Here is a 27093-nt window from a genome sequence, read left to right as displayed (position 1 = left end):
AGTCATCCAGCCTGCACCAGAGGCCATGTCTCCTTGGTAAAGTACCTATTATTTTAAATCTGACCATTTGGGCTGTTCCATTTAATTTTTTAACCTCTCTACCCCTAACCCAGTCACTTTAACCCAATTCAACTGAGTTCTAGTTTTATTGAGAACCTCTCTGTGCTTAGTACAATGAAAGGTCCCAGGGGATATAAGTAAATAATTCAGCCTTGACCTTAAGACATTCAGAGCCTGGCCGAAGAGTTGGTGAACTACACCGTGCTGGCCAAAGCCCACCCTCAGCCTCTTTTCATATGGCCCTTAAGCTAAAAGTGGTTTCTGGGTTTTTAAAAGGTTGTTAGGAATCCCTGGGTCACTCAATGGTTTAGCACCTGCCTTTGGCCCAGGGCATGATCCTGGAGTCCCGGGATCAAGTCCCACATCAGGCTCCCTGCATAGAGCCTGCTTCTTCCTCTGCTTCTCTCTCTCTTTCTCTCTCTCTCTCTGTATGTGTGTGTCTGTGTCTTTCATGAATAAATAAATCTTTAAAAAAAATCGTTGGGAGTGAGGGGAGGAAGAACAGAAGACAAGGATGGTAAAGCCTAAAATACTGACTCCTTGACCCTGTACCAAAAAAGTTTGCAGCCCCAGGTCTAGTTGATGAGAAAGGAGACCAGATAATGGTGAATTACAGTGGTATGCATTTTTTAAAAGAAATCGTTTGTGAGCTTGCCTCCTATATGCCAGACACAAAGAGACCAAGGGCAGAGAGAGAGCTTCATATGTTTTATATATAAGAGAGAGATGTAGGAAAAGAGAGATCCTCTCTAATGGAATCTAATGAGAAAGACAATAAAGAAGTAAACTATCAAATAGGCACATTTCAAATGCTGACACCTCTGTAAGAGAACAAAGCAGGAGTCTACAAAAGAGACAAAAGGGAGGTGTCCTTGGTCAGGGAAGACCAGTCCTAAATAGAATGGAGTGGACTCATCTCCTTGCCACTGAAACAAAGTCTTGTAGAGTATGTAGCAGTGACAAGCATGATGGCTACTAGAAAAATCAGTAAAACCAAAATTGTGAGGCTTTTCAGAACTTGCTTAGGTTTTTGGATACAAATCACATTTTTCTATAAATAAATAGATTTGAGGAACAAATCAGAATCATTAAAGTGGTTAAAATCAGGAACCACAATGTTATGTATTAGAATTCATTTCAAAGCAAATCTATGGGGATCCCTGGGTGGCACAGCGGTTTGGCGCCTGCCTTTGGCCCAGGGTGCAATCCTGGAGACCCGGGATCGAATCCCACATCGGGGGCTCCTGGTGCATGGAGCCTGCTTCTCCCTCTGCCTGTGTCTCCGCCTCTCTCCTCTCTCTCTGTGTGACTATCATAAAATAAAAATAAAATTAAATTAAAAAACAAAGCAAATCTATGAAAAGTGTAATATTTTAGAATTAGTATGATTACTTCAGATAAAGCATGTATAAAGATTTGTGACTTAATTTTTATCATTTCTAGTATGAATAATAGCTATCAAAGCAGCAAGAACTAAAATCGATTGTGCATAAAAAGTGAAACTAATCAGCTCTCTTTATTCTTCAAAGAGATAAAAGAATATGGAAAAAGATAAAAGAAAATCCACTTTCTAAAATAAAATGCCTTTTTGCTTTGATTATGAGAACTGTTGGTCCTTTAGATACTTTAAACATTTTGGTTAATTTTTATCCTGGACTTCCTTGAAAGTGGTTAGCTCTGCTAGGTAAAGTGGTTTTCATCTTTTGATTACATACACAAGCACACCCTGTTCACAGTTTACAACCCGAATAGCACTAGAACTTTAGCGACCACTGTCACTCTTTTGATTCAAATTGAAACTCCTGTTTTATCTTTACAGTCTACTTCTAGAAAGCCTTTCTCTGCAGTTTCTGACACTGGTTTGAGAATTTATGTCATTAACCTTCATAATATTCTTGGGAATATTCTTTTCATTCTGATACCTTGGATTTATGTGACACCTTTTTAATGACCTTAAAGGATTTCTTGTAAGGAAGGAGGTTGTAAATCAGATGCACCATGTGGTCATTTCTTTCCTTGTACCCTCTCATATATATTGTGTGTTTCCTTTCCATTGTAATTACTGGATCAAAGTAATTGCTAAAGTGAGTTTATCTGATCAAAGAAAGGGCATTAAAATGTGGTGATTTTGACTTAATGTATGCAGCTGCTTTGAAATTAACACATTGAAATCCAAGAAGGCATCTAAGTCAATGAAACAAAGGAAGCTGTTTACAAAGAATAACTTTTATAATATTGATCCAGTTCAGTATACCCTTTTCTTAAAATCAACTTTAAAGTATTATTGACATTGGTGGAAACAGGGGGATTATTTTGGTGCAGAACTTCTGCTGCTGTTAAAAATAATAGGAATAGTAAAAATAGTTAATGTGTGTTGAGCATATACAATGCTCTAGTATTGCTCTAGTATGGTTCTAGTAATGCTCTTGTATTTTGCATATACAGTATTGTGTTGTTCAAGCCTCATAATATTCTTCTGAGGATAATTACTAATGTTACTTCATTTAACAAATGATAAAAGTGTGGCAACAGAATTGTGACAGAGCTAGGATTTAAAATCCAGGAACTGATTCCAGAACCCGTGTGCTAAACTGCATTACTATACTATTTCAGATAATTGGTTGGCAGTACCCCCAATGAATTTTGAAAGCCCTTGGAGCTTCCCAGAGAACCTGTAAGCTCTAGGAACCAAAGTGTTCACCCAGGCTCGGGGAGATATGTGTAGACTGTCTCATTTCTCAGATACATGAATGGACATCTCACCAATGACAATATTGATCTGAAGGCAGCAAGGCATGAAGCTGGTGTTGCTCCTCCATAGTAATGATAGGCTTTCCAGCTGTAAACCTCTGCCTAGCAGCCCAAAAGATACCAGCTTGAGTAGAGTTTCACTCTGTGGCCATAAAAAGCTAAACCTAATGGATTAATCAAAGAATTAACCACCTATTGATTATCTAAAACTAAGTTTAACATGTTTAGACATAGTGCATGTGGTCAGTTATGATGACTCATTATACAAAGTCCTGCAGTTGCAAAGCCTGCAAAATTGGAGTCAAATAGACAATGTAGGTGTGAGAGTAGCCCAGGTTCTAAGACAAGAAGGAGTGGTAAGAACTTGGCAAGCTGCATACCCCTTTACATGATTTTGATTTTTTTTTTCTAAAATGGAATATAAACCTAACATTTCTGTGACCTGGATTTTTCCTAATGGCCTATGAATCTTTTTTTAGAAAACACTTTAAAAAGAAAGAAAGAAAGAAAGAAAGAAAGAAAGAAAGAAAGAAAGAGAAAGAAAGAAAGAAAGAAAGAAAGAAAACACTTTTTTTTTTTTTTAACAGTATGGAGGTTTCTCAAAAAGTTAAAAATAGAACTACCCTACCACCCAGAAGTTGGACTACCAGGTATTTATCCAAAGGACACAAAAATATGATCCAAAGGAGTACATGCATCCCATTGTTTATAGCAGCAATGTCCACAATAGCTAAAATAGGAAAGAGTCCAGATGTCCATCGACAGATGAATGGATAAAGAAGATGCAGTATACATATATATGGGGAATACATACAGTATACATATAATATGCATGCACACACACACACACATATACACAATGGAATAAAACTCATCAAAAAGAACGAAATCTTGCCATTTGCTATGACATGGATGGAACCAGAGAGTATTATGCTAATAAGCAAACTAAGTCAATCAGAGAAAGACAAATACCAGATGATTGTAGAATTTTAAGAAGCAAAACAGATGAACATAGAGGCGGGAAGGAAAAATAAAATAAGAGGAAAATAGAGAGGGAAGCAAACCGTTAAGATTCTTACCTCTAGGAAACAAACTGAGGGTCGCTGGAGGGAGTTACATGAGGGAGAGAGGTAACTGGGTGATGGGCATTAAGGAAGGCACTTGATACAATGAGCACTGGGAGTTATATGCAACTGATGAATCACTAAATTCTACCCCTGAAACTAATAATATACTATATGTTAGTTAAACTGAATTTAATTTTTTTTAATTTTTAAGCAAAAAAAAAAAAACAACTTTATTATAAAAATGTCAAACACAAAAGTCGATAAACCCCCATGTGTCCATCACCCATGTTGCAGCTTTGTCTACCTTGTTTCATCAATCCCTTTCTCCTTTTTATTTTAATTTTTAAATTTTTCTGGAATATTTTGAAGCAAATGTGAAATATTTCACTTATAGATACTCAATATGTATCTCAAAGATCTTTTAAAAAGATGTATCCAAAACAACATTATTAAAACATTACAATACAGTAACACATTGTAGTATTATTTAATATCATCTAATAGCCAGTCTGTGTTCACATTTCCCCATTTGTCTTAAGCATGTTTTTTTTTTTTTTTTACAACTGATTTGTTCAAATCAGAATCCAAGTAAGTCAGGACTCATGAATCTTGAGAATCTTTCCTTAGAAAAGAAGAGATGTGAAGAAAATATGGAGTGAAGTTATTAAAAACATCACTCATGGGCCTATAGAAGACAAGGTCTGACATTTGTTTATCACTTTAATTTCAAAGTGCTTTTAATTACTGCATTTAAAATATGAGTCATTGATTCTCTGTGTTAGTTCTGAATAGAATTCTTAGCACTAGAATTAATGGTTTGGGATTATCTAATACAGGGACTTCTAATGTTCTTGTGCCAAAGACTCCTTTGGGAAACCCTCTAGAACCAGTCTTTGAACAGTGTTTTAAATGCATAAAATAAAATATATAATGCTACAAAGGAAGCCAATTCTATTAAAATACTATTACCAAATTGTTAAAATGATTTAATCATATGGTTAAAAACATATGATATGAGATATGGGCTTCTTTGATGACACCTTGAATAACAATATCCAGTGGCACATCTAATAACCCTTGTAACTTTGAGATAGTGATGAGCATAAAGAATATTTTAAGATATGAGCAACACCTGCAGTGTGATTAGAAGCATCTGTGATTTCTTTTGATAACAAAGTCAAGATACTGCTAATACTGCTGTAGATTGTTGACTACATTCATAATTGGAGGAAACACTAAATTTAAGTTAAAGGTAGTGAATGTGAAAGATACACTTTTTTCCTGTGCAAGTTCCCCCAATGCCCACATTTGATTCTAAGACCTTGCAGAGTAGGAAGCAAAGGGAGGTGTGTGGATCTGAGATTGAGAATCTCAGAAAATTCCCTGTATTACAGGGGTAGGTTGTGGCTGAGTACCTAACCCCAAGCCATGCATAATGTTAGGGAAGAATAGGACTAGAAGCCAGGTTCCTATATTCAATTAAGCATTTTCCCTGTTTGAATGGCTGAATTCTAAGATTCCTAGGTAAGGTAAATGTAGATACTTTTGCAGCAGTATGTGATTAGTATTATGTTGCTGATATCTTAATACTATCCTGAAGAACTGAGTAATGTCCAACATAAGGAAAATACCGCAAAATAATACTCATTTAATTTTTAATGACCTTCCTTTTGTATATTATATGCTCCCTAATTGTACAAGTTCAACTTTCCTAAGTCCATGGGACATTTTTCCCTTATCTTTTTGAAGTATAACTTTATACTTTAACTTATAGTAAAACTCACCCATTTTAAGTGAATACTTTAATAAATTTTGTCAACCACATACAGCCACAGAACTAGCGTCACAGTCAGGATGTGGAATATTTTCATCACCCTACCAAGCTTCCCATGTGCCTTTGCAGTGGATTCCCTCTCTTGACGTTCAGCCCCAGGTAGTCACTGACCATTTTATGTTACTACAGTTTCTTCTGTTATAGAGGGTATAGAATTTCATAAAACTGGAATCAAATAGTATATGGTCTTTTGTATGGGACTGCTTCCACTTAGCATAGTGTTTTTGAGATCCATCCATGTTGATATTTCATTCTTGTTTATTACTGAGTAGTAGTCCCTTTTTCCATTCCACTAGTCATCCATTTACCAAGTTGGTGGACATTTTATTTGTTTCCAGTTTCTGCCTATCAAGAATAATGCTCCTCTGAACATAGTTTAAGAATAAGTCTTTTAAAAAAAAAGATTTTAATTAGTTATTCATGAGGGACATAGAGAGAGAGAGAGAGAGGCAGACACATAGGCAGAGGGAGAAGTAGGCTCCATACAGGGAGCCCAGTGTGGGACTCGATCCCGGAACTCCGGGATCACGCCCTGAGCCAAAGGCAGACAGATGTTCAACCGCTGAGCCACCCAGGCGTCCCTCTCATTATGGTTTTAAGGTACAATTCCCTAAGGGCTAGTGATGTTGAGCACCTTTTCATGTGCTGTTTGCCAAGTAAGTTGTTTTGTGAAATGTCTGTTCAAATCTTTTTCCTGTTGTAATTGGATCATTGTCTATTTTTGAGTCATGAATTCTTCATATATATTAGATGCAAGCCCCTTGTCAGTTATATGTTCTATGCATTTTTCTTCCAATCTGTGTCTTGCCTATTGATTTTTTAACTGTTTCTTTGAAAGAGCAAATATTTTAATTTTGATTAAGTTCATTTTATCACATTTTCATTTTATGGTTGTGCTCTTTTTTTTAATAAATTAATTTTTTATTGGTGTTCAATTTACCAACATACAGAATAACACCCAGTGCTCATCCCATCAAGTGTCCCCCTCAGTGCCCGTCACCCATTCACCCCCACCCCCGCCCTCCTCCCCTTCTACCACCCCTAGTTCATTTCCCAGAGTTAGGAGTCTTTATGTTCTGTCTCCCTTTCTGATATGGTTGTGCTCTTGTTTTAAAAATTTTAATTCCAGTATTAGGTAACATACTGTGTCATATTAGTTGCAGGTATAGAATATAGTAATTCAACAATTCTGTACATTACTCAGTGCTCATCATGTAAGTGTACTCTTAATCTCTATCACCTAGTTCACCCATTCCCCTCTCCCACCTCCTGTCTGGGCACCATCAGTTCTCTACAGTTAAGAGTCTGTTTTTTGGTTTGTCTCTTTTTTTTCTTTGTCCATTTGTTTTGTTTCATTAATTCCACATGTGAATGAAATCATACAGCATTTATCTTTCTCTTTTTCACTTTGCATTATGCCATCTAGCTCCATCCATATCACTGAAATGGCAAGATTTCATTCTTTTTTGTGGCTGAGTAGTATTCCATTGTATCTATATACATTACATCTTATCCATTATCTATTGATGGACATTTGGGCTTCTATCATAATTTACCTTTTGTAAATAATGCTGCCGTGTTGGGGTGCATATATCTTTTTGATTAGTATTTTCATACTCTTTGGGTAAATACCCAGTAGTGGAATTACTGGATTATGTGGTAATTCTGTTTTTAATTTTCTGAGGATATTCCATACTGTTTTCTGCAGTGGCTTCACCAGTTTGCATTCTTACGGACTGTGCTTTTAGGGTCCTACTTAAGATGTAGTTCAAAAAGAATTTCTAATCTAGTTCAAAAAGAATTTCTACATTGTTTTCTTATGCAAAATTCATAATTTTAGCTCTTACTTGTAGGTCTGTGGTCCATTTATTATTGTATAGAAGTACAATTGATTTTTGTATATTGACATTTAGTGGATTCCTTAGAATTCATGATCATGTCACCTGCAAATACTTTTCCAACATGTATTTCCTTCCTTCTTCCCTTCCTCCTTCTTTTCTTTCTTCCTTCCCTCCCTCCTTCTCCTTCCTTCCCTCCTCGTTTCTTTCCTTTCCTTTCCTTTCCTTTCCTTTCCTTTCCTTTCCTTTCCTTTCCTTTCCTTTCCTTTCCTTTCCTTTCCTTTTTCCTTTCCTTTCCTTTCCTTTCCTTTCCTTTCCTTTCCTTTCCTTTTTCCTTTTTCCTTTCCTTTTTCCTTTCTCCTTTCTCCTTTCTCCTTTTTCCTTTCCTTTCCTTTCCTTTCCTTTCCTTTCCTTTCCTTTCCTTTCCTTTCCTTTCCTTTCCTTTCTTTCCTTTCCTTCCTTCCTTCCTTCCTTCCTTCCTTCCTTCCTTCCTTCCTTCCTTCCTTCGATCTTCAAACCTGACCTGTTTGTTGATTTAGTCCATGCACCATATATTGAGCACTTGCTCTGTTTCAGGCACTGTCAAAACTCTAGGGATACCAGAATGAATGCCACCTGCTCTGAAATTGCTCAGTCTAGTAAGAACATATAAAAACAAATGCAATCTTAGGCATCTACCAGACATTTTGGGAACATAGCCCCAACCTGATAGCACAGGAGGACTGTAAGAACATTTCAGGCAAAGGAGCTAGCATAAACAAAGGCACTGAGGGGAGAAATAGAGTGAGGAACTGTAAATCATTTAGAATTTCTCCAATGTGTATTGGATCCTGGGGAACTGTGAGAGATTGAGCTAGAGGCTGTCAGAGCCCAGAACTCAAAGAGCATTGTATACCAGGCTGAAGAGTATAGATCTTATATCCCAGGGATAGCAAGGAGTTATTGAAGTGTGCTCAGTAGAGAAGTGGTATGTATTTTCTTTTTTTTTTTTTAAAGGGGGGGACTATTTTGATATTATGTAGGAGATGATTTAGGCAAAAGATAATTAGACCTGAATGAGAACAGTCATTACAAGGATAAAGGAGAAGGAACACTACTTACAAGGTTTGGTTTGGGAAGATGAAAAAAGCTCTGAAAGTGAGTGGTGGTGATGGTTGTATAGCAAAGTGGCTATACCTCATGCCACTAAAATGTACACTTCAAAATGGTTAAATTAGTTATTTTTATGTTAATGTATATTTTACCACAATGGAAAATGAAAAAATAAAAAAGACACAATTCATTAGTAGGCAGGCATCTTACTGGCAAACTTTCTTCAGTCTCAGTCATCATGGTGTTTTTCTCTAATTCATTGTCAATCAGAAGTTACTTGTGATAAGAAGTGACCTCTAATGATAGGTAATAATAATAATAATAATGCCATTGTTCATATATAAATAATATTGTTTGCGGAGTGCTCATTCTGGGCAAAGTACTGTGTTAAGTACTTTATACTCATAATTCCGTAGAATTCTCTCAACAGTCCTGTCAGATGGCTCCTTATCTCCATTTTACAGTAGAGGAGAAACTAGGGCATCTAGAAGTAAAACAATTTGCCGGATGTCCCATAGCTAGTAGTGGAAGGAAGCAGCATTAGAATTAATACCTTTTTATTCCAGAACTCTTAACGGTTCACTAGAGCGTACTAGTTCACATGGTGGAGCACGCCACTGGTTTGGGAATAGGCTATAGATGGGCTGCTGATCGCTTTAGTTCTTGTAGGAGCTGGATCCCATGTTGGCAACCTCTGCTGGCCTCACACATTTTTCCCAGGGTGCCATGCAGTCACACCATTTTTCCCATGATGCCATGATTTCAAAAGAAGCTGAGGAGCACGGTGTAATGCTATGTTGTCTTTTCTAAAACAATTAGAAGACCCTAGATACGTATACTACGAGGAGACTCCCAGCCCCAGTCTGCATGATGGGTAAAGAAGCTAATCCCTAGTTCCTTTCTGCAAATGAAGTCCCACAGTGTTCTCCAGTGTTATTTCTGATGTACCCAGCTGTTAATCTGTCTCTTTGTACTCTGAGTCTTTTGAGCCCTCCAGAGTGTTAAAAAGGTAGATTAGGATCCCCTGTCTCCAGGGAAACCATAGCGCCTGCCAGTGACCAGCAAACTTTGCATACAGGTGAGCCTAGAGAAGATCATTGCAAAGAGGAATCTGTGAGTGTGATTGGGCCAGGGAATTAACATTCACATTTTAAACAACCTCGCAGTCTCTGATCTAGACCATTTTTCCCACTGTGTTTCCCAGTAAAGAGACAAATTTAGTTCCTTGCATCTCCCCAGTTAGTCTTTCAGGTTAGACACAGAGTCTTACTCAGCTTTATAGTCCTGAACATTTATAGGACTGGGGTTTGCCTTTTTATGTACTCCCAGGTGGCAGGTGCATTTAATTCCGTGAACATTTAAACATATTTTTTTGTGCCAGGCACCATGCTGAATACTAAAGATACGGGGCCGAATGGGACATGTTCCTTTTCTAAAGAAACTCACAGTCTAATGTACTCAAAATTCCGTGAGGCTTTTCCCAATGAAGATTGTCTTAAAAAAAAAAAAAAATCTCTTTGGCTTTGCTAAAATTTCTTCTTTCTCATTTGGCTGTAGTTTGGAAACCTCATATGTATTGTAAACTGTCTCCTGTGTCAGACAAATTAAAAAGAATTTGCAAAGTTTATCCTTAGGCTCTCGTTTGATTGAGACCTCAGAAATGAACTGTGGTCTGAAGAAAGCATCTCCAAATGGTGCGTAGCCTTTGTTTTATGTCGGAAGAATGAAGTGGGCCAAAACCCTCGGTTCAGTCTGTTCCACCACAGCTAGTCAATGAGAAGGTAGACCCTAGTTGATGGGACAGCGCTTGAACACTGTATTTACAAGAAGATGAAAACATGCTCTGTTGGCCTCTAACCAAGAGGACCAAATACTTCAAAAGACCCATTATTCTGGAAGATGAACAGCCCAAGATCGCAGCAGACTCAGTGGACTCCACAGAAAGTAAACAAAAAGAGACTGTCTGCTCTAATGTTCAAAGACAGTTTACTCCAACAGCATCCATTGTTTCCATTATTCCAGAGATCATGGGGGCTGCAGAAAACCCAACACAATCAGAAAGAATGGCTTCTTGATTTCAGCTTTCCAAACTTGATTCTTTTAACAAGTAGAAAGTCCTTTGAAACAACCCAGATTGCACTTTGGTACCCTGAGAATGTTAGTTGTTTTCAGCCATGTATGAACCACAGAGGTGCTGGTGAGTGACTAGAGTGTTGAGTGGGAGTAAAGACCTCAGTGTCTATTCCTGGTCCCATTTTGTCCTGGCAAGTGGTTAGGTCAGCTCAGTCTCCCCACAGAAGGTAATAATATAATTAAATCAGTTGTTTTTCTTCAAGTGGGCTAAGGGGCAGAAAATGGAAGAGCAGGGGTGGCCACTGTGCTGATTCACCTTGCACGACTCCTGTGTATTTCCAGTTTGGGAGAACAGGAAGGAGGTAGGGCTTAGCCAGAATTTTCAGGCATGTGTGGGCTTGTTTTTGCACATGCGTGCACACACAAATACACACACACCTCAGTGATGACACTTAGCTAACTTAACACTCCTGGAACTAAGGCATGGAGAAAAACAAAAAGTAGCTGTCCCTCCCCGCCCCCACACACACAAAATACAGGGATCCTTCTAAGAATCTTCCTTTTTAATTTTTTTATTTTGTGGTTTATTTATTTATTTATTTATTTATTTATTTATTTTGTGGTTTGAATGGGCAGTATAGTCACCTAATTTTTTAAGAAAATACACACTATGAAAAAAATCTCTCCTTCCCCCTTGCTTCATCCATCTTGTCTTCTTGTCACTTTTTTTTTTTTTTTTGAAATTGACATACAGTGTTACAGTAATTTCAGGTGTATAGCATGTTCGTGTACATTAGCTTTTTAAAATTCTGCTTTGCAGAGTTTCTTCACACAGATAACTTTTAGAATATATTCTTAATTTTCTTTCCTCTTGCATGAAAAGCTTATTACACGTCCAATCTGCACTTGGAACAAGTATTTTGAGGTCTTTTTACCATGGATGTGCAGTTCCTAACCTCCCCTCCATCTCAGTTCCTGAGTTAAGACAAAGGCTCAGAACCTGCAGCTTTCCAGCTCTTGTAAATTTAGGTGGGATTTATAATGCTTCTGTCACTCTCAAGTGGTTATTAGAAATGTCTCTTCAATATCTGCTTTAAGACTTTACAGTATTTCATAGTACTTTCCCACTTATCATCTCATTTAATTTGAAGCTCCCTGAATACCATGGAGTTGGTAGAGCAGGTATTACCCTTGTTTTTAAGGTGAGGAAATTAAGGGCAAAGAGTGTGCATTGGGTCACACATGGCTCTAAGGGCCATTCTCGTACCTAATGCCACTTTTCCTATTTTCTGAAAACAAGAAACTGCTTTCCATAGTTTTGTTAATACTTCTCCATATCTACCACATAGTCTTTCATGGTTTTTAAAAAAATTTTTATTTTGATATCATTGTATAGTCGTCACGTCTAAGCATAAGAAATAACCAGACAGAGAGATGTTGTGGTACCCTCTACCCAGTTTCCTCCAGTGCTGACATCCTAAACAACTGCATTACAATAGCAACAACCAGAATATTCACATTGACACTGTTATGGGGCAGAGCATCTCCATCACCAGGAGGATCCCCAGTGCCCAGGCCAGTTCCTATTCTCCTGCAGTTTCCATTAAATCAGCCACCCTCACCCACTGACTCTGTGTTGTTCATACTCCTAGTGTGTGGTATGACTTGATGGCTGTTGGGGAGATTATTCCCTGCAGAGAAACCCTGCAAAATTATATCCTGATCCTTCCCAATGAGAGGCAAGTTTTCTGTATCTGGATGTACTAAATCCTGTTTCTTTAGAAGTGTCCCAGACCTACAAAGATGTAACCAGATCCAACATTTCAGCAAACAGAGGGGGAGGCTTGTAACAAACAGGAGTCATTGCTCTATAGTTACCCCCACGGGCACATACTCCCCTTCCAGGGCAACCACATTACTTCATAAACATGCCACCTCTTCTTTATCTCAGAATGAAAGACCTAAAGGAATCACCACAATAATAGTTGCCAGCCAGGATCCATTCCTTATCTGGCTGCTGTTTTTACTCTCTGTAAATAATCAATCCAGAACAGTCCTCCAGGTTGTTATTTTCTCTCCCACTTCTCTTCTTCCTAAGATTTGGCCTTTACAGTCTCCACCTTTGGAGGGGATCCTGTGCTCCCTGTACCTGGAATGAGTCAGCATATGGATTCATACCTGCATTTCCAGGGTAATGGACTGAGGTTATCAAAAAACCCAATCTGTCCAACCCTAGATCAAAATCAAGGCATTTTCTAGCAACCTAGAGAGCTGTATGCTGGAACATACAGTACAACTCTTTTGGGAAATACCTGGCTGGGGCAAAATGTTCATTTCTCAGACAGCAAAGCCTTTGTAAAAGGGAAACAGACTCAAAACTGGGTGGTGATGAGATAAAGATGGGCCACTCCTGTTGGAATGTTTGTTGTGTTGGTGGGGAGTTTGTTGAACAAGGTTTCTACCTTATCTGTCTCTTTTAGATTTATAGCTCCAGAGCCCACAGACAGGAGGCCACAGATGTGAACACAGGCTATGGAAAGATTAAAAACAAACCTAGATTTTTTGATAAAAGTAATCTTGAGATTTTTTGGATTTTGTTGTTTTGTTTCAGGGAAGAACACGTTAGAAGCTCTAACAGAGCCTCAACTAGCCATACTTAGCAGTACTTGGCTAACCATGTGGATTACAAAATGCTGGAAGGAATATTGCCTTGGTGTTATTGATAGCAAGCATGGTATTTCCCATTACTCTGCCCTGAAAAACAGGGTTAAACCCACTATTTTAATTCAGCTAAAAGCGATTTAGACCAGCCACTGTATCAGGTATGTGAGTAAGATATGGCCCCTCCATCATGGAACCTATAATAAGAAAATCATCAATATATCTTACTGTTCCAGAAATTAATATTAAAGTTATCCCAGAGAAAGGGCCAGATCGAGGAACAAGCTCCTCAAGTGGTAGTGTCTGGCACCTCCTTTGCAGCCTTTCTGCTGTGGAGGAGGTTTGGGCTTCTGCTATTGGTCATGGGCTTCTGCTGTGGAGAGGGTTTGGGCTCCTGCTATTGGTCATGGATTTAATTGTACCTAAACCAGACACCACCTTTGTCTTCTGCTCCTGAACAAAGAGTCATCCTGCTGTTCACCCAGATGGCTTCATTATTGCTTCAATCTGTTGTTACCTTCTGCTCTTTCTATGGAAGAGAAAGTGTCTCAGCCCTCAATTCAGTTCACACTAATCATGGTCATATGGAACACTCATATGAGACAGTCACTTTGCTAGATAGTTTATGTGCATTATCTCACGTCATCCTTATAGTACTGCCATATAAAAATCATGATTGCCATTCTACAAATGAAAAGGTAGAAAGCAGAGAGGTATAGCAACTTGCCTAAGATCCCACAGGTGATAAATGCAGAATGATTTAAATTGGGTCCCAACTTTTCAAACTCTTGAGCCCTTTCTGCTCTGCCTTGCTTTATCTTTCACAGTGATAGGTTGCTATTATCTTGATTCTTTTTTTTTTTTTTTTTAATTTATGATAGTCACAGAGAGAGAGAGAGAGAGAGAGAGAGGCAGAGACACAGGCAGAGGGAGAAGCAGGCTCCATGCACCGGGAGCCCGACGTGGGATTCGATCCAGGGTCTCCCGGATCGCGCCCTGGGCCAAAGGCAGGCGCCAAACCGCTGCGCCACCCAGGGATCCCTATCTTGATTCTTAAAGTGATATGCTCTTGTTCTGTTTTCCTGGGTTCGGGAATCAGTTATGCAGGGGGTACATGAACACAGAGTTGATGTATACATATTACGTTCCAGAGTCTTGTGTGCGAAAAAAGATATAGAGCATCTCTGGCTTTTTCAGTGAAAAGATGGGAAGGTGGGCATTCACAGCTAGACCTCAGTGGAGTGCCTGACTTGTTCGGTAGTGTTTGAGATGAAAGGAGCCTGTTTCACACGTATGGAATTCTTCAGAAGAACACAGACCCAGAGGCTTAGAGTTTTCACCCATCTAACTAGAGGAGGTTTTTATAAATGCAGGGTTGTTGCATGTGTTTGATTTGGTTGGGCCTCAACCTGGACCACAGCCACCATCTGCCACCAGGGCCACTTCCTGGTGCATCGGGGAGATTGTTCCTTCAAGGTCTCATCCACCCAGGCAGTGACCCAACATGACCTCCTCTCCTCATGACATGGGCCCCACAGGGATGGCTGTGCTTCCAATTGTAGTGATGTGACTTGGTCTCAGTCTTCAAATAGTTCCTGGTTTTCTTTTCCAAGAAGTTTTGAGAGGTCAGCCTGTCAATATGTTGTAAAGGAAATAAGCCTCTTAAGTGTCCATGCCCTTTATCCATTTTGGTTGAGCTGTAATTGAATATTTAAAGTTGCATATACAGTTGACCCTTGAACAATGTGGAGTTGGCAGTGCTGACCGCCATTTAGTTAAAAATCCACATATGAGTTTTGACTCCTCCAAAACTTAATATCAAGTAGCCTGCTGTTGACCAGAAGCCTTACCAATAATATAAATTGTCAATTAACATACTTACTATGTTTGATGTATTATATATTCTGTATTCTTACAATAAATTAAGCTAGAAAAAGAAAATATTATTAAGAAAATCGTAAGAAAGAGAAAGTACATTTGCAGTACTGTTATTTATAAAAAAAAAAAATCTGCATGTAAGTGGATCCACACTTATCTGCCTATAAGTGAATCAAGCCCCTGTGTTCATAGGTCAGCTGTATTTAAGGTATACAGCTTGGTGTTTAGATATACGTATGTACTATGAACTAACCCCCAGGCAAGCTGATTGGTCACGTACCCCTCACCTCACAATAACCATTTTCTTCTATGTGTGTATGAGTGGTGGGAACATAAGATCTACCCTCTTAGCAGATTGCAAGTATATAATATACTATTATTAACTTAAAATCCCCATGCTGTACATTAGGTCTCCAGAACTTATTTATCTTACAGAACTGAAACTTTGTGCTTTTTGACCTGCATCTCCCCATGTCCTCCCTCCCACCCAGTCCCTGGCAACCACCATTCTACCCCTTGCCTCTATGAGTTTGACTATTTTAGATTCCTCATATAAGCAAGATCATGCAGTATTTGTCTTTCTGTAACTGGCTTTTTCCTATAGCCTGATGCCCTCTGGGTTTATTTGTTTTTGTCACAAATGGCAAGATGTCCTTTTTGAAGGCTGAATAATATTCCATAATGTATATATACTAAATTTTCTTGATGTATTCATCTATTGACAGACATGTAAATTATTTTCCTATCTTGGCTATTGTGAATAATGCTACAGTGAACATGGCATTGCAGATATCTCTTCAAGGTACCCAGAAGTGGGATTGCTGGATCATATGGTTAGTTCTATTTTAAATTTTTTAGTTTGATGCAATCTTACTTGTCTATTTTTTCTTTACTTACCTGTGCTTTTCGTGTCATATCTAAAAAAACCATTGTCCAAACCTGTGCTTTTGGTGTCATATCTAAAAAAATCCATTGCCCAAACCAATTGTCAAGAAGACTTTTCCTTATGTTTTCTTGTAGCAGTTTTAAAGATTCTGGTCCTAGGTTCAGGCCTCTAATCCATTTTGAGTTGCTTTTTGTATATGATTAGCTAAGGGTCCAATTCATTCTGTATGTAGTTATGCAGTTTTCCCAGCACCGTTTGTTAAGGAGTCTGTCCTTTTCCCCCTTGTATGTTGTTGGTAACCTTGTCAAAGACCAATTGGCTGTAAATGTGTGGATTTATTTCTGGGCTCTCTCTTCTGTTCCATTGGTCTGTGTGTCTGTTTTTATGCCAGTACCATACTCCTTTGATTACTGTAGCTTTGTAATATCAGGATGTATGATGCCTCCAGCTTTGCTCTCCTTGATGAAGATCGCTTTGACTATGTAGAATCTTTTGTGATTTCATATAAATTTTAGGATTTTTAAAAAGATTTTATTTATTCACAAAAGACACAGAGAGAGAAAGAGAGAGAGAGAGAGAGAGAAAGAGAGAGAGAGAGAGAGAGAGTCAGAGACACAGGCAGAGGGAGAAGCAGGCTCCGTGCAGGGAGCCTGATGTGGGACTCGATCCTGGGTCTCCAGGACCAAGCCCTGGGCTGAAGGCAGGTGCTAAACCACTGAGCCACCCAGGGATCCCCAAATTTTAGGATTTTTAAGAATTTCTGTAAAGAATGCCATTGGGATTTTGATAGGAATTCCATTGAATTTATAAATCACTTTGGATTGTATGGTAAATGTCTATGCCCTTTGCAGCAAGAGTTCCATTAACATATTGAAGCTGAGGCAACAGTACGGAATTGGAAAAGATTTTAGATAAATACAAAAAAGCATGTGTCACCCCCAATCTTTCCTTTCTGAGACCATTAGTTAAAAGGGAAACACAAAACCTTGCAGGTTAAATATATAGTGTAATATTGGATGATTCTGTTTATAAATCTCAAAATGGCAAGTTTAAAATGGGTTTTCAAGTTTCACAGATGTGGCTTAAGCTTGGTAATTGCCTGTAGCTTATGACATTTATGCTAATCAATAACATTTAATAATTTTAGATGATCGCTTATCCTATTCTAGGAACATGATAGGAGATGATTCCTACTGTTAAGGGTGTTAACTTTCAGTTGACATGGGTGTAGAGAATACAAAAACCATAGATAGAAATACATTCTAAGAGGGGAGAAAGAGAGAGAGTTGTGTTAGCAGTTAGAGAATTGGGAGAATTCCTTGGAGAAAACATGTAAGGAGTTTTAAGATTTCACTATGAACGAAGGGTAGGGTGTGATGAACAGGAGAGTAAGAGGATCTTTGCAGTAGTTAGTCCAGTTTACTGTTCACAAAAGCAGCAATTGAGGTCTATGACCAAACAGTATGTTCAGAGCTGTCATTCCATAAGCTTAAGAGAAATCAGACACTTATCCCTGATAACTTTAAACAAGCTAAATGAAATAGCATGGTTTTTGCTTTGCTTTTAGAATTGTGTCAGCTTGGTTTGATAATGTGGATATCTCCTGGGAAGATGGTCATTAAGGCAAAATCTTTTAAAAGTTGTAGCTTTGAGGAGGGAAGTAGAGGGTGAACCCCACAAAATAAAGGGGTAACCTCCTGCTTAGGCAAAAACTCAAAGATAAGTAGAATGCCTCAACTCAAAGATTCAGTCCTCAGTGTAAGTCAGAACAGTCAAATGGAGGTTTGGTTTGATAGAAGTTTACTTCTATTCCAAAGGCTGGTTTGGGGGGTGTAGCAGAAAGCTGAACTAGACAGCGGTTTATTCAGTTTGGTTCAGTGGCCACCACACAAAGTAAACAAATAGGTCCTGAGCCTCTCCAGAGTCAGAAGTCTGAGATGATACTCCATGGTGCCTGCCATTAAGTTGCTCACTGTCAAATGGTGAAGTCTGTGAGACCAAGAAAGCCCACGGTGGGGTGGAGACTGCCAGGTTCTGCGGGAGACTGCCATTCTCCCTGGCAGTGGAGAAGCCTTCACAAAGACACTTGAAGTGGGCACTGGCATGGCCAAGGCAGCATGTGGAGTAATGAGCGCTTTGGAGACAGGAGACCAGGAGGGCCCAGCAGCACCCACTCCCACTCCAAGCTGGGAGAGCCATGGCCCCCAGCACAGGAAGTCATCTTCCCAGCCACTGTTCTCCACACGTCTTCTGGAATCCCTTAAAGCTTCTTTTATTCTGTCTGGCAAAGATCAGAGCTAAGAGCTGGTACAACATCCCTGTGTGGGAGATAGTTTTTACCAGATTCTCGGGATTGAACATTCGCTTCACCCAGCTCTTAATGACGGGACCAGACCCATGAATAGCCTTCAGACCAGGGTATGATGTGTAGCTTCTCCTTCTCCTTTAGCACCTCCTTTAGTCCACGTGGGCCCTACGTGCTGCAGCACAGTGTGGTATGTGGCTCCAGCACCGACTCAGCATCACAACCCCCCAGAACCTTGAAAAGGGCTGCCACCTCCACACCTCCTTGCCTTTCTCCATCCCAGCCCCTTCTCCGCTACTGAGTCAGAATTAGAGGCAGGGATTTGGTGCTGTACTCAGGATTTGTAAGGAAATCACTCAGTTCCTAGGTGAATGAGGCACAGGTGAGCTCGCTTGACAGCTGCACAGATAGCGGAAGGAACATGCCTCACAGCCACAACACCTGGCTACAGTTTCCATGCTCACCACGTCCTGGCCCCCAGACTGTTCCGCATCTGTGAAATGGGACTGCTGCTTCTCCTGCCTACCTCACAGGGGTTTTGTGATGGTGAAATCACACAGAAGCAAATTGGAAACAACCACTGCAATAAAGTGCAAGGTGTTATTTATCCCGGTGTTCACCATTCCCATGTCCCCACCCTGGAGGATCCGACCAGTCACTTCACTTTAGGACAGTTTCACTAGCCAGCTGATTTGTCCCCTGACCCTACACCCTGCCATCAAATTACTGTATTGAAATACCACTCCCAGGGGCACGTGGGTGGCTCAGTTAGCTAAGTGCCTGTCTTCAGATCAGGGCATGATCTGGGGGTCCTGGGATTGAGCCCCATATTGGGCTCCCTGCTCAGTAAGGAGCCAGCTACTCCCCTCCTCTCTCTATCCCTCCCCACCACTTATTCTTTCTCTCTCTCAAATAAATACATACAATCTTTTAAAAAAGAAAAGAAATACAACTTCCATTTTGTGTCTTCTCTGTTCAGAAGTGCCCGCTGGCCTTTCTCAGTAGGTAGGCTTACCTTGTCCATCAGACTTTCTCTCTCACTCAGCCTTGGCCTCTTTGTTGTCCCTTCTTTGCAGTCTCTCCTTAACCTCCATATCTTTCTTGCAACCTTTCTTAAAATCTGTCCTCTAACCTGATCACCTCCATCTTGATCCAAATAATGTAGTTATGAGACTTTAACATATATTTTCTGGGATGATTTTTTAATTGTCACATGTATTTGCTTCATTATTCTAGTTAATTTGCTTGCCAAGGTCCAAGACTACATCTGAGTGACATTTTACGCTGTGAGGTGATTAAGCCCAGTGTTCCACAAAGGGTTAGGCAGGTGGCAGGGACTCTGCAGCCCTGTGCCAAGGCTGGGCAGGGGCAGGGGGAGCCTGGAAGTCAGAGCACACTTGCAGCCTATGACACACTTTCATTTCCAAGGCCACTTTTCATCATCACTACCCTGGAAGGCAGTGGTTATTTGCCCCATTTCACATGAGATAAGACAGCCTTAGGTGAAGGAATATCAGTTTTATGGGGTGAAAGGGAGTCAAGGGGACTCCCTTGTGTGTTCTCGAGGGGAGCCACAATGTGGCATAGCCCACAGGTGGGTGTGAAAGTGAAGGAGTGCCCCTATGGGTCAAGGCCTGTTGTTGGCCAGGCTGGGGCTGAGGCCAAAATAGTGAAGAACTAGTGAAGACCTAGCAGAAATGATGGATCCAGACAGGCTGCAGGGCTGGCTACTTACCAGGGGGAAGAGCAGAGTCCAGGTGATTCCAGCTGGCCTCCTTGGGAAAGGCTAGTGAACAGGAGTCAGGAAGGATTTCAGTGACTCAGCCTCTTCCCTGGTGTGAGCCAGGCAGTGGGCTTGGCAGGCCATTTCCTGGGGAGTTTTCACATGGACCGGTGATTTCATCTTTGTCTTCTAAAGCACCTCCATTTCCTGGGAGCTGTTGTTTATAGGGCCCTCAGACCGAGCCACATGGTCTGATTTCTTAAAGGAGAAGCTGAAACGGCCTTGAGAACTTTGTAGGCCTTGAGTTATCAGTAATTTTGTTCTTCACCAGCACTGATAATAAACCCTTCCAGTCCTCTCTGGCTTCAGCCAGAGTGCAGTTAAACAGTGCTTTGACATATCAGTATTGCTACCTAATTTATGAAGGCATGAGGTCCATGCAGGTAACCTGCTCCTGCCTCTGGTTGAAGTCGTAGTGCTTATTGCCTAACTGGGACAGGCCTGGGGTGCGGCTGCTGAGGGCTGGCAACACCAGGCCCAGAAAGGCAAGCTTAAGACCAGCAGGCAGGCCTGAGGGTTGGACAGCTACCTGGCAAATGGGTGGAGACCAAAGCTGAGTTATATAGCTAGAGAATCCAGGGCGTGGTGAGGGAAATCAGCCACTGGGACAGCAAAGATGAATGTTGAATACATGTGCGTTTATTAGCGTGGCTGGTTCCTTTGTCAAAAACATCATAAATTCATAGTTCAGGATTTTAAATAAGATTACTGATGTTTCTTTTTCAACAATCTATAAGCACCCCCTCACCAAAAAAAAAAAAAAAAAAGTGCAGTCTTTTGATTCATCTTAAATCTGAAATATTAAGATTTTTTTAATTTTAATTTTTTAATTTTTGAGAGAGAGTGTGCCAGCGGGGGGTGGGGGAGGGATAGAGGTAGAGGAATAAAATTGAGCAGAGCTCAATCTCATGACCCTGAAATCATGACCTGAGCTGAAATCAAGAGTCAGATGCTTAACTAGCCACCCAGGCCACACCTAAAATTTCTGTTTGTATAAGCTGTTAGAAATGGCTTTCATGAGACTCCCCCCACCTCAAACTTCTGCCCATGTCAGAGGTTAAGAGCAAACCATATTTTCATTAAAACATTTGATGAAACCCTCCTCCCTTCCCTAAGTCTGCCAAATTTTGATCTCAAAAAAAAAAAAAAAAGAAAGAAAAAAATGGGGCTAATATGACAGTAAGATTTGTCCCTTTCCAAGTAAATATTACAATTTAACTGGGTAACTTGTGGAAGCTTGTCAGGTCGAAGTGACTCACTTGCATAGATGAAGTTATTTTTAGAGATATAATTTGTACTGTTTAGAAAAGAATAAAGAGATGGTAAAAGGCTAGATCGCTCATTATAGTTTACAGAGCTCATGAACCCAGCATCCATGCAAAAGATGACTAAGCAACGGGTCGGTTGGTACTTTCTCTCAGAATTTTACAGACGTGAGTCACCCACATTAGACTGCAGACACAGCATCAAGGTACCTGTGTGACTCAGCTCCCATTTAGAAAGAGCACTAGAATTCAATTCTGGTATACTTTTATAGTTAAGTACCGAGGAAATTACATATCACAGCAAAATATGTCTTTGTACCATGCAGCCATTGGATGTTTTTAGCAAGGATTGGTGTATATTCATCTCTGGCCTTTGCAAGACTCTATTTGTGACCCATGGTAGCTAATATGCCCATTCAGTCTGTTGCTGTACATTGCTGTGCCACCTTCTTGATGTTTGGGTCCCTGACTCTGGTGCACGACTGTCCTCAGTAAAAATTTCAGCTTCACCCTTTCTGCACTAGGATGTCCGGCATTCAGGTCCATCTCCTTTAACTTAATGTGTGTGTGTGCATGCGTGAAAATCTTTGGCCTACTATATTAAAATTCTGGTTTTTATGAATTGGTAGAAAGAGCTTTCAGAGGCTAGCTCCTGTGCCCATATCAGGGAATTAGAAGAAATAAAATCACCTTTTTTTGAAGTATATTCTTAGTTTAGAAAAATATATATGTGTACACACATTGATAAAAATTATCTCTACAAGTAGGCAACCTAGTCAAAGCAAATGCATCGTTCTCTCTGCAGGGCCTCTGTGTTGTTCTTGGCACAGGGCTCTGCTGGTGAATGACTCTGCCGGTGTCCCCTTACACCAGGCTTGGCCCCCGGTCATTGACCCACACTGATGATGTAGCCTGATTGGAGTTAAGCCCTCAGAACATGACCTCTCCTTTCAAATATACAGAAAATGCTGTTTGTGGTTCATAGACATAGCAATAGATTATTCATAACCAACCCAACAAAGAATTTTCTATGTATTATTATTATTTTTTAAGGTTTTATTTATTATTCTTGAGAGACACGAGAGAGAGAGAGAGACAGAGACACAGGCAGAGGGAGAAGCAGGATCCACGCAGAGAGCCCAATGTGGGACTTGATACTGGGACTCCAGGATCACGCCCCGGGGCCAAAGGCAGGCGCTAAGCTGCTGAGCCACCCAGGGATCCCCTATTTATTGTTTTTATCAAAGAAACGTGAACATGGTTACAAAAGCAATATTCCAGAAAGACAGATAATGAAAAGCAAAAGTACCCTGCCCCATGCCTGCTCAGCAATGATCACTTTTAACTCCTGTCAATGGGCCCTTAGCCCTGTGACTTTTTCATGCCTCACCTGCTGTGCATGTAGCACCATCAGTAAAAATGCCGTAGCATGCAAAGGTTAAAAACTTGGTTCTCTTGTCAAAGAAAAAAGCCTCATGTACCTGCAAGTCAATCAACTCAGCAAGCACTTGAGCATCTACAACGGACCAGCTTCTGTGTTAGGCCCTGTAGTCACATAAATGGGTAGGTGTGCTGCAGTTGGCAGTCAGGTCGGGGAGGCAGGAATGTAAACACAGTAATGCGGCTACTGTGTAGAAACACTGTAATGCAGATGTATGCTACAGGTGGGTAAAACCCCTTCTATAAAGTTTTAGAGAATACAGGGAATAATTCATAAAATTGCATGTTTAAGGTGCATGAGTTAAGGCACTAGCAGGAGATGAGGTGGGAAAGAGTGTGCCTGGTTATGCAAAGCTTTGTATGTGAGGAGTTCAAAGTGTATCCTGTTACTCTTGGAGAGCCGTGCAAGGATTTTAAACTTGTGGTGTTACCTCAATAATGCTATAGGTCTGCTAGCAGAGGGGAGGAGGAATTCAAGTGGGAGAGAGCCTGGGGTAGGAAAACCCTTTGGGATAACTAGTCCAGACAAGGTAATGGGAGGTACTGAGACAGTGGGAAGTAGGAGGAAGAAGAATGATCAGGTCCTAGAACTACTTCAGAGATAGCATCAGCAGACTTAAGGAGAGAGGGATTGCAGAATCCCACATAATTCCTGGCTAAGCTAGCTGAATGGTGAGCAGAAACTTAAGAGGACCAGAATGTGGGGAGAAAGGCAATGAGTTTGAATATATTGCATTTGAGGTGCTTATGGGATAAGCAGGTGGAGATACTCAGTAAGTAGCCAGAAATGTGAGGCTGGAGTTTGGAAGAGCCATCCTGGTGGATGCAGGTGTGTAGGCCTTTTGGCCCGGCCAGTGTCAGTAATGATAAGCAGCAGGGGAGGGTGAGAACCCAGTGAGAGGGGTACTGGGAGGGCAGGGCTGCAGTGAGCTGAGGATGAAAAGCATTTGCGTTGGTAATTGACATCCTAGTGCACGATGTTAGAGTAGTAAAGGACGATGTTAGAGTAGTAAAGGACGCATGTGCCTCTGCGTAGGCAGACACCTGGTGTCAGTGGGTTAGGGGATTAATGGACACCGAAGGAGTTGAGCCAGACCTCTTGCAGAATTTGGAAAAATGGAGAAAAGTGAATGGGAAGTAGCTGGCAGGGGTGGTGGTCAAGGGGATATTTAGGAGATAAGGGATTCTTCAGCATGATGAGAAGGAACCAGTGGAGGAGGTTGAAATTTAGAGAAGAGAGTTGAAAGAGCAAAATCCTAGAGGTAGCTTAAGAGTATGGAGCCTGAGACACAGTTGAGGAATAAGCTTTGCAGAAGAAGGAGCTCACCTCCTCTGAGACTGGAGGAAAGGATGCAGACAGACCTTGTTAAATAAAAGGTATGGGGAGGCAGGTAGGGCCAGAAATGGAGATAGTTTTCCTTGAATGTCCATTTTCTCTAAGGAGTTGAAAGCAGGACTATCTCCCAAGTGAAGATGTCAGGAGCGAGATTAGGGTTTTTGAGGAGGCAGGAAGTTTTGACATAGTCATCAGAGCCAGTACAGCAAACTAAGGTGTGTTTCCATATTACATTTCCATATTACTAGCACCTAACAGTGCCTGGAATATAAGCAGCAGGCACAGCTCTCTCTGAATCAATGAACTTTTGGGTCAGAGACAAGGATTTCAGAAGTTACTGTTTTGGGACTGGGGCACAAATAGATGAGAAGGTTCGGGGTGTGGCTCCAGGGACATGGGTGCTGGGTGGGTTGCCCTCGAACATGATGAAGCTGCACTGGATGATTACAGAGATCAGAATGGAGAGCAGGCTTGAAGCAGGTGTCAATGTCTAGTTAGTATGTAACCAGGAGCCTGAGTAGACAATAGCTATAATGATGGACAGAGGTGAGGTACCCAAATGGTAGGAGCTTCCGATTGGGACGCTTTTCTCAGAGGAGAGGCTTGAATGTGTAGGCAGGTCTGGGAAAACAAGTAGCTTCTCCTCAGGGGGTGGCCACAATACAAAGCCAGATTTCACCTGAGATAAGAGGTGGCAGGAACACTCTGAGAGGAAGTGAGAAGGTGACTCCTGGAGCAGAAGCAGAGGTAACCAGGGTGTGGTTACAGACTGGGCATTTGTCCTAAGAGGGGACAGAGGGCATTAGGGTATGTCAGGAGGACAATTTTTTTTTTTTTTTTTTTGACAGATGATGAGCCTCCCTGGGAGGAGGTAGAGGAGAAAAGAGGTAAGTCAGGGTCTGCACAGGGCTAGCCCCAGCCGTACGGAGAGGTGTGGTAGACAACTTGGCACTGTTCAGACAGACCCTCGGGGGGCCACAGTTAGCCCGGTAAGCGGGTAGCCAGGAATGTGCCAGGAGACCTTCTCCGGAGGCTCGGAGTATGGGCTGCAGACTGTTGCTTCGGACCTGATTAAAGAGACAAGAAACAGAGGAGACAGACATTTGCAAACCTGTATAGCAATTTGACATTGCTGCCACATCCAAACACATAATTTTTTATTCAGTTACTCAGTTTTATCAATGACAGATTGGAAATTAAAATGAAATTAATTCACCTCAGCGAATTTAGGAAGCACAGCCCTACAGCATTCCTCCCTTAGCATGAGCCCTGGTGCAAAAACCACCCACTCCTCAGATTAGCCTTGGGGGCCTGTCGCTCCGTCCCAGTTCTTGCAGTCCCAGGGACCAGTACAGCCTGTCTAAACATAGTATTTTTGGCCATAGAGTTTGGCCCCTCATGAGCAAAACACAGACAAGAGTAAAACACTCATCCACTAACCGTCCTACCCAAGCGGCCCCTTGGAGCTTGGGTTTGCACTCGGCTTCTCTGCCACGGCCATGTGAACGGGCCACCTGGGAGACAAAACCGAGTTGTCCCTGGACCTGTGGCTTAGCCAGAAACCTCAGGACAGTTCAGCAAGGATGCACATCAGCAAAGCAAAGCCATTGAGCTCACCATTTACTTCTTATTATCTGCTAAGGAAAAATGGCACTTTATGAGACACAAAGAAGACAAAATCAGTCTCTCTTCATCCAAACCCCAGACTGTGTAATGCAGCAGCCTCCTACTTTGGACTTCTCACACGGTACCATGAACATTTGGCTTACTGACCTTTCCCAATGATGAACTTTCTAAGGCAGAGTTCATTTTTCCTTCATCTCGAAATCCCCTTTGCTTGGCTCAGGGGTCAGTCAGGGCAATTCAAAGTCTTGATAAATCAAGGTACAAACTCACATACTCTTTTCTTGTTTGCCTCACAATCATGCATTTGGTCCTATTCTCATACCAAGTCATAACTGATTTTTAAATCATTAAAATGCCATAGGTCATACTAATGCTAAAACTTGAAGTGGCCAGGAGCAGTCCCATGGTCAGGAATGTTCATAGTCACCATCTTTGAGGTTCAGACAAGCAGCGCTCTCTCCTCTTTTTGTACAAGTCAGAAACTGCCCTGCCACTTAAACCAGAGACATACACATATACACACACGTATAAATGTAGATATGGGGTGTGTGTGTGTGCGCGGGCACGTATGTGCATTGCATGCACAGACATGAGATATGGCACCACCTATGAAAGCATTCCTCTAGACTTGGGCTTCCCACACCTCTCCTCTGGAGCTATATCGGTGCCTGCCCATGCACTCCTTTGCAGATTTCCATTTAACTTTTCCCTGAGCTAAGTTTGAGTGATGACTTAGTAAGTTGAACATTTAAAGAATCAAACCTGTTTTTCCATGAAACCAATTAATGATATACCTCAAGTGAACCATTTGGCTTATGGAAACAAAAGAGTTTTCCATCACACAGAGGATTGGTAAGGGGTCATGAATAAAATGCGGCAGGTAAGAATAGCTATTTTATTGTAAGGGCAGCAGGCAGGCTAAATGAGAAGGTTAATTGTTGAGTCCATATCAGGCTCTCCTGAGGTGTGACCAGTTGAAGGTATTTATATTAAAGCTCTTTGGAACTCCCCTCTCTTTTCTATTCCCATCTGGTTCTTTTCTTCTGTCCTTAAGTGTTCTGTGTATATGAACTTCAACTTTTGTGTTCGAGTCTTTGTCTTTTAACCAGAGCCTGATGGCTGTACCACACCTTCTTTAGAAGGAAAAGCTAGATAGACCTCATCTGAACTGCCCCCTGATTAGCTTTCAAAATTATAT

At 41.0% G+C, this 27093-nt stretch overlaps 1 protein-coding gene across 3 annotated transcripts in view; it reads left to right on the top strand.

Moving 5' to 3' along the window:
• The window catches only part of BABAM2 (BRISC and BRCA1 A complex member 2), a 407463-nt gene that overhangs the window by 330676 nt on the left and 49694 nt on the right, over window positions 1-27093 (top strand). Inside the window, exon 11 of one of the 3 annotated variants that reach the window (XM_041755097.1) lies at window positions 25118-25156. The exons of the other annotated variants lie outside the window; for them this stretch is intronic. Within the exon in view, the coding sequence (XP_041611031.1) occupies window positions 25118-25156 (39 nt within the window). The remainder of the gene's footprint in view (window positions 1-25117; window positions 25157-27093) is intronic. 3 annotated transcript variants of the gene reach the window in all.

This window comes from Vulpes lagopus, chromosome 5, assembly GCF_018345385.1.
Source record: "Vulpes lagopus strain Blue_001 chromosome 5, ASM1834538v1, whole genome shotgun sequence".
NCBI classification, from domain to species: Eukaryota; Metazoa; Chordata; class Mammalia; order Carnivora; family Canidae; genus Vulpes; species Vulpes lagopus.
Note: the sequence above shows the minus strand (reverse complement) of the source record. Positions and strands in the feature narration are given on the sequence as shown.